General features: G+C 36.5%; 1 protein-coding gene and 1 long non-coding RNA gene across 5 annotated transcripts in view; one reads left to right on the forward strand and one right to left on the reverse strand.

The window, feature by feature from the left end:
* LOC110255476 overlaps window positions 1-13216 on the forward strand; it is a 170355-nt gene that overhangs the window by 34403 nt on the left and 122736 nt on the right. The window lies entirely within an intron of this gene.
* Window positions 7616-13216, reverse strand: part of COL28A1 (collagen type XXVIII alpha 1 chain) — a 171050-nt gene continuing 165449 nt past the window's right edge. For all 4 annotated transcript variants that reach the window (XM_021063396.1, XM_021063395.1, XM_021063397.1 and 1 more), the window contains 2 exons: window positions 11131-11320; window positions 7616-7904 (listed from right to left, as the gene is read on the reverse strand). In XM_021063396.1, the coding sequence (XP_020919055.1) occupies window positions 7732-7904; window positions 11131-11320 (363 nt within the window). In that variant the 3' untranslated portion in view covers window positions 7616-7731. The remainder of the gene's footprint in view (window positions 7905-11130; window positions 11321-13216) is intronic.

Here is a 13216-nt window from a genome sequence, read left to right on the forward strand (position 1 = left end):
ATCTCTCTTTATTTTCCTATATCACAGCTTTCAGCAATGCTGGATCCTTAACCCACTGAGCAAGGCCATTGATTGAATCCACATTCTCATGGACACTATGTCAGGTTCTTAACCTGTTGAGCCAGGAACTTCATGATCACTTATTTTCAAGTTTACTTTGGCTTTGTCCATTTAGGGGCAAACTCAGAGGAGGCTTCAGTGATATTGGCAACAATCTATATTTTCAGCTGCATGATAGATACCCAGGTTTTTATATAACTATTTTACTTTAAAACCTACTTATGGGTAACACACATTCTTCCATGTATATAAAATATTTCACAATAGAAAGAAATAAAAATTAAGAGAAAAATACACAGTAAAACCAAAGTGAGATTCCATTTTCAGCTATCAGAAAAACAGAAATATCAAATAATTAGTAAACGTCATTGATGGTGAGGAAGAGAAAAAGTAAGCACACATAAGCTGGGGGAATATAAATGGGCACAATCTTTAACAAAAGTATTTCTTTGATATACTTATCAAAAAGTACATTCTCTTTGTTCTCATAGTTGTTTTTTGTTTTGTTTTGGTTTTGGTTTTGCTCTTTTTGTGGCTGCAGGTGTGGCATATGGAAGTTCCAAGGCTAGGGGTCAAATCAGAGCCACAGCTGCTGGCCACAGCCACAGGTAATCCAAGTCACATCTGCAACCTACACCACAGCTCAAGGCAATGCCATATCTTTAACCCACTGAGCAAGCCAGGCTTCAAACTCATGTCCTTATGGATACTAGTTAGGTTTTTAACCCACTGAGCCACGACAGGAACTCTCTGTTTCACTTTTTTAATATATTGTATAGATACACTTAAAGGAAGACTAATGTGTACAAGACTAGTCAATAAAGCTTTGGTCATAACAGGTGGGAAACACTGAAGGGCCTAGTAAAGATGGACTGATCAAATAGAATGAACAGCTGTTAAGCTCTAAGAGAATGGTCGCTCTTCATATACTGATACAGATTGAATTCCATAATGCTCAGTGAAGAAGTGAGGAATAGAGAGAAGCAGGCAAGGAAGGAGAAATGGAAGGGAGAGCACAAAGAAGGGAAAATTCCAAAGGGAAATAAATGGTGCTCTCAATAAGCAGCAAATGGTTGAGTATGGCTGAGTTGAAGAACATGGATAAGAATTTGGAGCAAGATAAAGGAGAAAGGTAAGCAGCAGTAAAGACCTTGAGTACTGTGCTAACAGGTCTGCTGTCTGTCTTGGAGAAAATGAGGGCCACTAATGAGGGGATGAAGATGAGAGGGGAGAGATAATAGATGAAGGTGAGGCTGGTCTGGAAACAATGGCAGATTGAGGGTGTAGAGGAACAAGAAGAAGTGACATGGCCCAGAGGCACTGAGTAATTGGATACAGAGAGTAAAAGGGAGGCCAGCATCTGGGATGTTTGTCAGAGGCCAGACAAGGTCACTGGCTGAGACATTGCACCATCACAGAGAAAAAGGACACAGGGACTGCTGGTTTGTGGTGAAGGCAGAGGCTGGTACAAAGCAAGTTTCCTAGGCTTGGCCTTCAGCTCTCATTATTGGAAAAGCTCAAGTAACACTCAAAATAGGCACAATTTCAGTTAATTTTACTGTATTTGTCAATATTTTTCTTTTTTTTTTTTTATTTTCCCACTGTACAGCAAGGGGGTCGGGTTATCCTTACATGTATACATTGCAATTACAGTTTTTCCCCCACCCTTTCTTCTGTTGCAACATGAGTATCTAGACATAGTTCTCAATGCTATTCAGCAGGATCTCCTTGTAAATCTATTCTAGGTTGTGTCTGATAAGCCCAAGCTCCCGATCCCTCCCACTCCTTCCCCCTCCCATCAGGCAACCTCAAGTCTCTTCTCCAATATTTTTCTAACATTTTTCAAAGTATGTAAGACACCACAAAGTCTACACAAATTCCAATATTACTTTCATGGAAGACTGGAGATGAGATAATTACATAAAGGCAAGGGTTTATTTATTGGAGTTTTATTTATGATTTTTTTTTTCCCATCAGGGACATGTTCTGTTTTGTTGTAAAGAGTTGAAAAGCAAGTCTGAGCAATGACTTATTCATAATAGAATCAATTTGAGAAAAATCCCAAATTGCAGAAACTGGCAAAATCGTAACACTCTTCATTAGGATTCAAGAGAGGGAAAACAGCCAAATGATAAATTTAAGATAACACCACCCAGTACACTAAGGAGGCAATAACCAGAGAATTTCAGTAGTACTTGAAAATAATTTTAAGAAACCGAGAGTGCAGAGTTTAAGGACAAATTTGAAGATAGTAAAAAATTAAACTGAAACTCCAGTCTGTTTCAGAGAGAAATAGACAAGTTGCCATCTTAGCAATTCACAAATTCTGAGTTACTATTTAAAATTCCTACTGTGTAATTCTTGTTTTTCTTTGCTTCTTCCATGTCTGTTACCTTAGCTTTTTCCTATTCCATAGGAATAGACTACTACTTAGAACGAGGGATGTGTTGGTTTGTGCCTCTCTGCTACTTGAGTCACCAAGGGCATCCATCGCAAGCTGGAGGGCAAGCTCAGAATGAGCAAATGGGATGGTAAAAGAGCTGTGGAAGTAGTAGTAGCTGCTGGAGCAGCCCGAATGAATGGGGATGTAATCGACTATCTTAAAATAATACCATGGCCCTTCTGAAAGTTTCCACAAGGTCAGGTAGGAGTTGGTTAGGATGGAAGCCACGGGAGGCCTCTAGTTCAAGCTGTTGCAGTGGGAGCTGGTGTTACCTAAAGAATGGGCTGCCTCTGGAGGAGGTACTTGTCCTACCAGAAATGTTCACCCTGAGAATACCCAGTCTCTTAGACAATTTGTCTGAAGGATATAAGGAGTAGAGAACTCTAAGAGCTCATCCTTTTCTTAAGCTGATGATAGCAGGGCTTAAAATTTCCTAAGTTGGGTGTGACTTTTCTTTTTTAATATTTATTTATTTATTGTCATTTTAGGGCTGCATCCTTGGCCTATGGAAGTTACCAGGCCAGGGGTCAAAACAGAGCTGCAGCTGCCAGCCTCCTCCACAGCCACAGCGATGTGGAATCCGAGCTGCACCTGTGACCTACACCACGGCTCACAGCAACAGAGGATCCTTTAACCCACCGAGCCAGGGATCGAACCCAAGTCCTCATGGATACTAGTAGGGTTCGTTACTGCTAAGCCACTAAGGGAACTCCTGATGTGATTTTTAATGAATTAGTTTAAATGAAGGATTTTTCAAGATACACATTTATGGAAAAATGATAAGAAATAATGCTTTTAGAAATCAAATCAGCCCAATACATATTTTTTTTAATCTGAAATGCCATTCATAGATGTGTGAAATATGATTGGGGTACTATTCTTTTTTTCAGACAAACATATATTCTAAAATATATCTTATTTTAGTGACGTCTCGCTAAAAGATATTATCAAGAGTGGGAAAGCTCTTGGACACTTCAACGGCATCAATCCATCTTTGCATTGCTGTTCACAAAAGACATTGAACTATAGATTAAAAGAGGAAAAGGGCATAAATTGTCAAATATCTGAAATTCCAATTCAAATAGTACACTTTCTCCTAAGGTTGTCATCATTCAGATGTCTCCTTGCTGGTTCATAGCAAGGGTTGCTGAATCACCTGTGGGTGCCCAGCCTCACCCCAGACCCCAGACCTGCTTGGTACATATTTCCCTGACAGTTAGTGAAGCTGAGCATCTCTTTAGATGTGGGTTGGCCATCTTCTTTGAATTGCCAATCCCTACCGTTTTCCTATTTTTTCCTTCTTATTCTTTTTGACTTATAAGATCTCTTGGTTTATTAGTGATATGAAACAATTCTATAATGTGTTACATGCAGATAGCTTGCTCTCATCCCTTTACTTCTTGCTGTCTTTCAGATCAACAGCAACACTACTTGTCATTTTATAAATTTAGCATGTTCCTGCTTAGAGCAATTCTTGCAGTCAGCAAAATTGAGGTTTAAACTAAATGAAAGTGATAGAAATGATCATCTATTTTAACATTTCGATGGAGGTTTGTCATTAAAATTCTAGCATTAGTACTTGATGGAAAACCTAAAACTTTTCAATGTCTTAATTTAAAACAGAGACTTTTGATATACACACTCTTGGTTTTAGTATTTTGTATATATTGTCCTTTTTAAAGTTTGAAAGCAGAGATAAAAATGTCCTGTCCCCCTATCTCTATTGGCTATTTAAAAATATAAGTATGGTTGATTTATAACATTGTGTTAGTTTCAAGTGTATAGCACAGTGATTCAGTTTGGGTTTTTTCCCCCAATTACATTCTGCTATAGATTATTATAAGATATTGGGTATAATTCCCTGTACTATACATTAAATCCTTATTATCTATTTTAGATATAGTAGTTTATATCTATTGATCCTATACTCCTAATTAATTCCTTCCCCTCCCCTCCCTTTTGGTAAACCAAAGTTTGTTTTCTATGTCTGAGTCTTTTTCTGTTTTGTATATTGATTCATTTGTTTTGTTTTGTTTTTTTGAGATTCCACATTTAAGTGATATTATACAGTATTTGTCTTTGTCTGATTTATTTCACCATGCGTGATATTCTCTAGGTCTGTTCATGGAGAAGCAAATGGCAACATTTCATTCCATTTTATGGCTGAGTAATACTCCATTGTGTATATGTGTGTATCACATCTTATTTATCCTTCTGTTGATGGGTACTTGGGTTATTTCCATATTAGCTTTTAAAGCAGATTAAAATTAAAGCATAAATCATCATTCTCTTTTCCAAAATTAATTCTTAGGTTGTTCAGTTAAGCCTCTTTGCTTTATCTAGCCAGACAACACTCCCTCTGACTTTCGTCTTTGTTTGCTTACGACAGTGGGGAAAGAGGGGAGGAGTGTCCTGAATCTCAAAGTGGATGAGAGAGTCATAGCTTTTACTCCCTAGCATATCACTTTTCTCTTATTCTTTTAAACTGATGTGATTTTTTTCTTAACTTTTTTCATTCCTCTCTTCCAAGGAGTTAATTATTTCTCTAGTGACTTAGAACTCACTTTATAAGTGAGTTCAAATTTTTTTAAATGCATGGAGTTCTTCCTATGTGCCAGGAACTAGGGACACAGAGAAAGCAAGGCATGTTTTTGTTCCTAGGCTCAGGCAACAGGCAGAGGGCACAGATGCTGTGATCAACAGAATAATGGACACAACAGTGTCCATTCCCTAGTGCCCAGAACCTGTGTATAGTTACCTTCCATAGCAAAAGGACTTGTAGATGTGAGACAGGTAGAGCATCCCTGATTATCCGGGTGGACTGTATCACATCATATGAGATCTTAAAAGCAGAGAACCTTTCCTAGCTGTACTCAGAGAACCAGCAAGATGGCAGCATGAGAAGATTCAACCTATTATTGCTGGCTCTGAGGATAGAGGAAGGGGCCAGGAACCAAGGTGGGTCAGTGGCCTCTAGAAGCTGGAAAAGGGAAGAAGACGGATTCTTCCCTAGATCTGCTAGAAGAAACACAGCCCAGTGAGACCTGCATCAGACTTCTGATCTGCAGAACTGATAATACACTGGTGTTGCTTAAGCTGCCAAACTTGGTAATATGTTACAGCAGCAAAACAAAACTAATCCACGTGGAGTTCCCGCTGAGGCACAGCAGACATCTTGAAAGCACCAGGACGCAAGTTCAACCCCTGGAATGGCACATTGAGTTAAGGATCTGCTGTTGCTTGAAAAAACAATCACCTGGGAATCAAGGTGCTAATAGGCTGCTAAGGAATTACCAGACATAAAGATGGAATCTAGAGAGGTACACCCAGCAGCCAGAGCAGGATTTGTCCTGGGGCAGTTTCCCACCCAAGGAAGGTGGCCAAGTGGCTAAAGGACATAAACAAGGGGAAAAAGGTGCTAGCTGCAAAAGAAAAGATGGGCAAATTTGCCTTAAAATTGAGACTTCTGCTCATTATTAAAAAGGAAAAGAGTAAAGTAAAAAACACAAGCCACAAGCTATTAACAACACAAATAATGAGCAAAGAGTTCAATTTCAGAATATATAAGGAACACCAGAAGTCCAATAAGCACAGACAAACAATGCAATGAGAAAATTCTCCCCAATTATGAACAAACATTTCACAGAAGCAATGGCACAGATGGTAAATAAATATGGTTAAGCTGTTACCAGAGAAAGGCAAATTAAAACAAGATACCATTTTACATGTACTATTAGCAAAATGAAGAAGCCTGACAACATTGTGTTAAAAAGAATATCAAGCAATGGGAACTCTTAAACACAACTGGGAAGAATTTATAATGGGCCAAATCAATGTTTGTGTGTGTTGAATGTTTACATATCCTGCAACCCAGCAATTCCACATTGAGGTTGAAAAACAATGGTATATGTACAGCCAATGCTGTGTGTAAGAGAATCCATAGCAACACTGGTGGAATAATGAAAAATACTAAATAGAAACCATTTAACATAGTCAAGGCAATGGTTAAATATGCTGTGATATATTCACACCAACATTATGTAACTATGAAAGTAAATGAGTATGTATGAATTATAATAACATACCAAGTGGCAAAGAATTATGTATTGTGAAACCAATTTTTTAAAGCTCAAAACAACCTAAATAATAAATTATTTAGAAATACATTTAGATATGGTAAAACAGGGATTAATTATAGCTGTGAATGAAAAGTAGCAAGTTGCAAAAGGCCAGACTATGACACCATAATTCTAAAGCTCTACAATAAATAAGACTGTGTATTAGAGATACATAGAGATTTAAGTGATTTTCATATAAAATTACATATATCAAGCAGTCCTCAGCTGTCAAATACCTTCCCATTTCACCCCCTTAAATTGCAAGTTGCATTTATACATTTTAAAAGAAGAGTGGGAAAAGTTTCTTCACCTAAATGAGAATTTTCATTTTAAATATACATACAATAAAGGTTTTTCTTCCAAATATGTTGGAAGAGTGCGGAGTGACCACTGTTAATAAATCTAAGTCATTTTAATTCAGATTGGTTTCCTAATCACTTTGAGAGCAAGTGAGGCAAAAATTGAACTACTCTTAATCATCCCTACTCCTATCCCAGAGTCTCTCATCTCTCTGAACCACTCTGTCATTCTGAGTTTCCCCCAAGCCGGGTATCTTTCTTATCTCACCGTCATCTATATACAAACATACTTCCATCACTTATAATGTGCAAACCAAATCCTTCCCCACCACCTGCCTTTTGCTCCTGGCAGGGCTATGAGGGACCTGGGAGACTGAGGTAGGTGGGAGGGACTGGGGGAGCCAGGAAGAGTGGGAGTGGTCTGAGGCAGGAGTTTGATCTGACACAATACCTAGCAAAGGAATGATGGCAATCAGAACCACATTGCAGGTTGTGAGATAGATAGAGCCTACGTTCTGAGATTACAACCCTGGGTCAGACCCCCACTCTGCCACTTTTTAGTTGAGTGACCATTGAGAAGTTCCTAAACTTCTCAGAGCCTTAGCTTCCTCACCTGTAAAAACAGTTAATAATACCTACATTCTAGGGTGGTGGTAAGGATTCGACTATGTTTATGAATTGTCAATGCTCAGGTCACACTCAAAAAATACGGTGTTTTATTTGTATTGGGTAAATATTGAAATTACAGAGGTTCTTCCTAGGCTTGTTGATAAAGACACAGATTTGACTCAGTACAGGGTGATTTACTTGCTCATTCTTGAATGCAGATTTCTCGACATTCCTTTTCACTGTTGAATCTATTTCCTGAGCCATTACAGCCACTGAACCAAAAGCGGGCACAGGAGTTGACCTGCTTGTCGTAATACCATCGAACCACATATTCACCACAGTTTCCTGGCTCTAGGGGTTCCAAACACCTAGGATCTGGAATGAGAAAAGGATAGCATGTTTTAGAGATTGTCTTTCACTGAAAAGTAAAAGCTTTATGAAGCTCATTCTCCATGTACACTAACACACCAACTTAAAAAAGATAGGGTTCTATGTTCAGGAAGTGTTCCTCAATACCCAAAATATTTCTTCCATCACTGGAATCATCACCATCAGATGTTCATTCCTTTGAAAACATAAAAGTCTTTGATCTTGATGAAACCCATGAGAAATGCATATTTCCCTGAAAGTATAATACTGTGAGCCTTCATTGGCTAATCTTCTTGTGTGGATTAGTTGATGAAAGAAAGACAGGACTTCTTCATTTACTTTGGACTTGATTGGAAATGAAGATATTTGGAATGAGGATGATTTTGGCCATCTGTACACATTCTCTCCCAGTTGGTTCACAGAAAGCACCACTATGATCACATATAATTGTATTATATAATTTAATCCCTTTAAATTATAAAAAAGTAAAATAAAGGGTTCTCTTTTTCTTCAAATTATAGTACAGTTGATTTATAATATTAATTTCAGGTGTACAGCATAATGATTCAGTGGTTTTGCAGCTTATACTTTATTATAAGTTATTACAAGACAATAGCTATAATTTCCTGTGCAATAAAGTATATCCTTGTTGCTTATCACTTTTACACACAGCAGTTTATATCTGTTAATCCTATATCCCTAGTTTGTCTCTCTCTCCTTCCCTCTCCCCTTCGGTAACCACATATTTGTTTTCTATATCTGTGAGTTTATTTCTGTTTTGCATATATTCATTTGTATAATTTTTTAGATTCCACATATAAGTGATACCATACAGTATTTGTCTTTCTTTGTCTGAATTATTTCACCAAGCCTGTTATTCTCTAGGTCTATCCATGTTGCTGCAAATGGCAGAATTTCATTCTTTTTTATGGCTGAGTAGTATTCCATTGTATATATAGATAACAACTTCTTGATCCAATCATCTTTTGGTGGCTTGCTTCCATGTCCTGGCTATTATAAATAGTATGGCTGTGAATACTGGGGTGCATGTATCTTTTGGAATTAATGTTTTTCCCCCCAAACATATACCCAGGAGTGGAACTGATGGGTCATATGTAGTCCTATTTTTAGTTATTTAAGGAACCTCCATCCTGTTTTCCACAGTAGTTGTGTGAATTTACAATCCCACCAATATTATAGAGGGTTTCCTTTTCTCCACATCCTCTCCAACATTTTATTATTTGTAGACTTTTGATAATAGCTATTCTGACAGGTATGAGGTAATATTTCATTGTAGTCTTGATTTTCATTTCTTTAATAATGAGGGGTTTGAGCATCTTTTCATGTGCTTGTTAGCCATCTGTATGTCTTCTTTGGAAAAATGTCTATACAAGTCTTCTGCTCATTTCTTGATTGGGTCATTTGATTTTTTTTTTAACATATCGAGTTGTATGAACTATTTGTGTATTTTGGAATATGAATCTCTTGTCAGCTGCATCATTTGTAAATATTTTCTCCCACTCAGTAGGTTATCTTTTTTTTTCAGTAACTTATCTTTTTGTTTTGTTGATGGTTTCCTTTGCTGTGCAAAAGCTTTTAATTAGGTCTCATTTGTTTATTTTTGTTATTTCCTTTGCCTTAGGAGATTGATCCAAGAAAATTGCTCAACTTATGTCAAAGAGTGTTCTGTCCACATTCTATTTTAGGAGTTTTATGGTTTTAGGTGTTACATTTAGTTCTTTATAAACAATTTTGAGTTTATTTTTGAATATGATATGGGGGGGTGTTATAATCTCATTGTTGTATATATGGCTGTCCATTTTTCCTGGTACCCCTTGTTGAAGAGACTGTCTTTCTCCATTGTTTATTCTTGCCTTCTTTGTTGCACATTAATGGACTGTAGGTGTGTGGGTTTATTTCTAGGTGCTCTGTTTTGTTCCATTGATATATATGTCTGTTTTTGTGCCAACACTGCACTGTTAGGATCACTGTAGCTTTGTAGTATAGTCTGAACTCTAGAAGGGTTATTTATACCACCAGCTTTTTTCTTTTTTCTAAAGATTTCTTTTTTTTCTCCTTCTTCTGTGGTTCCATATGAAGTTTAAGGTTACTTCTTCTAGTTTTGTGAGAAATGTCATGAGTATTTGGACAAAATTACATTAAATCTATTGATTGCTTTGGATAGTATGGCTATTTTAACAATATTAATTTTTCAAATACAAGAGCACAGGATATCTTTCCATTTCTTTGTATCATCTTCAGTTTCATTCATCACTGTTTTATAGTGTTCAGAGCATAAGTCCTTCACATACTTGGTTAAGTTTATTCCTAGATATTTTAGTATTTTTTATATATTTTTTCTCTTATAATATTTAAAATTTTTTAAATTGAAGTGTAGTTGATTTACAATGTGGTAGTTTCAGGTGTATAGCAAAGTGATTCACATATTATACATGCATACACACACACATATATTTTTAAGCAAGCAAAGTCTTAGTAAAGGAAAGAAAATAGCTCCCAGGGCTGTTTGGAGGGGGGAGAATAGCCCCCTTTTTCTATAGTCCTATAGGGGTTTTTATTCCGTAAGTATACACATACTTTTTTTCAGATTTTTTCCATTATAGATTATTGCAAGATATTGAATATAGTTCCCTATGCTATACAGTAGGTCCTTATTGGTTATTTCATATATAGTATTTAATATACATATGTTAATCCCAAACTCCTAATTTATCCTTCCCCTTCCCCTTTTTTCCTTTTGGTAATGATAAATTTATTTTTTAATGCGATTTAAAACAAGATTGTTTTTTCACTTTCAATTCTTATATTTCATTAGTAGTGTATAGAAACTCAACACATTTTTGTATATTAATCTTGTGTCCTATAACCTTGCTGAAATCATTTATTCTAATAGTTTTTGTATGGAGACCTTTAGGGTTCTCTATAAAAAGTATCATGTCATCTATAAAGAGTGAGAGTTTTACTTCTTCCCTTCTAAGTGGATACATTTTATTTCTTTTTCTTGTCTGATCATTTTTGGCTAGAACTTCCATACTGTGTTAAACAGAAGTGGCAAGAGTGAGGATCCTTGTCTTGTTCCTGAATTTAGTGGGAAGCCTTTAACATTTTCACCACTGAGTATTTCATTGGCTGTGGGTTTGTAATAAATGGCCATTTTATTCCTTGTTTTCCATGTCCTAGATATAGCAGATAATTGGCAGGTACCTCTTACCTTTATGCACCAATTTTTCTGGCTCAAAGTTCAAAGTGGGCCTTGGAGTTCTGGTTTCCAGAACCTCTGCCTGATCCTCAGGGGGTGTGGGGGTGGTGGTGGTCTCAGATAAGGGAGTGGTGGCCAGGCTGGCAGTCCATGTGGGCTCTGAAGGCTCATTCTCTCTGTTCTGGGCTCCTGGAACACTGACCTAGACAAAAAAAAAAATCACAGTTTTAAATCTGGTGATAGCAAGTCAAAAAGCTAGTTTGCTTTTGGGAGCATTTAAAGAAAAGTTAAGCATTGATGCTTCTCCCCAACTCTTTGATATTCATTATTTCAATAAAAGCTCAGGAAATGACATCTCTCCTCTACTTCAGGTATCCATGAACACCTAAGTTAAAGATTTTTCTGACCACTTCAGGCTGGTGTATACACATAATGGGGAGGGACTAATTATCTCTATTACTCATGTATATGTATATTTACAATGACTAAATGATTATCAATAAATATTTACATTGGGTCTGGTTACCACTCTATATAAAAGTCACTCAATTCAAACAGACTGGTGACTTTTCACTAACCCCAGATACAGCTTTTGGTACAAATGGAGTAAAACTATGGGTCACTTGGAGTTCCTCTTTCTTTCAGAATGATCTTGTGTGTATAGATGATAATTTAAATGTGAACTATTGTTATATTCATAGAACTACAGAATTTTAAGGTTAGGAAAAATCTTTCTCAGTAACTCCTTTTCCACAAGGGACTCTAAAGGTCCAAGTAATTAATAGTCTAAAGCATCTCCTAAATTGTTTTTAAGGTAGTGGCAAAATCAGAAATGACTGTTTTAGGAAAGAAATACTAGATGTGTGTGTGGTTTTTTGTATGTTTGTTTTTGCTTACTTCATTTTAAGCAAAAAATAACTTAAAAGATTAGCTTGAATGAGGAGTAGATTATTAAAAAAAAAAAAAATCCAATGGACCTTAGGCTAAATTTAAGAAGTACCATCTGTCAGGTGAGAATGTTCCTTTAAAGGTTACTGGAGAAGATGGACTTAATAGATATTTATAGGACATTCCATCCTAAAGCAACAGAATACATATTCTTCTCAAGTGCACATAGAACATTCTCTAAGGTTGATCACATCCTGGGCTACAAATCCAGCCTTGGTAACATTAAGAAAATTGAAATCACATCAAACATATTTTCTGACCACAATGCTATATGACTGGAAATCAACAACAAGAAAACAACTGCAAAAAACACAAACACATGGAGACTAAACAACATGCTACTGAACAACCGATGGATCACTGAAGAAATCAAAGAGGAAATTAAAAAATACCTAGAAGCAAATTACAACAAAAATATGACACTCCAAAACCTATGGGATGCAGCAAAAGCTGTTCTAAGAGGACAGTTTATAGCAATACAAGCTCACCTCAGGAAACAAGAAAAAGCTCAAATCAACAAGCTAACTTTACATCTAAAGCAGCTCAAGAGAGAAGAACAGACAAGACCTAAAGTTAGTAGAAGGAATGAAATCATAAAGATCAGAGCAGAAATCAATGAAATAAAAACGAAGAAAACCATAGAAAGGATCAAAGAAACTAAAAGATGGTTCTTTGAAAAGATCAACAAAGTTGATAAACCCTTAGCCAGACTCATCAAGAAAAAAAGAGAGAGGACTCAAATCAATAAAATTAGAAATGAAAAAGGAGAAGTAACAATGGACATCACAGAAATACAAAGGATCATAAGAGACTACTACGTGCAACTATATGCCAATAAAACGGAAAACCTAGAAGAAATGGACAAATTCTCAGAAAGGTACAATCTTCCAAGACTAAACCAAGATGAAATAGAAAAGATGAATGGACCCATCACAAGCACTGAAATTGAAACTGTGATTAAAAACTTCCAACAGACAAAAGTCCAGGACCACATGGCTTCACAGGCGAATTCTATCAAACATTTAGAGAAGAGCTAACACCTATCCTTCTATATTCCAAAAAATTGCAGAGGAAGGGATACTCTCAAACTCGTTCCATGAGGCCACCATCACCCTGATACCAAAACTAGCCAAAGATACCACAAAAAAGA

This window comes from Sus scrofa, chromosome 9 (genome assembly GCF_000003025.6).
Source record: "Sus scrofa isolate TJ Tabasco breed Duroc chromosome 9, Sscrofa11.1, whole genome shotgun sequence".
Classification (NCBI taxonomy): Eukaryota; Metazoa; Chordata; class Mammalia; order Artiodactyla; family Suidae; genus Sus; species Sus scrofa.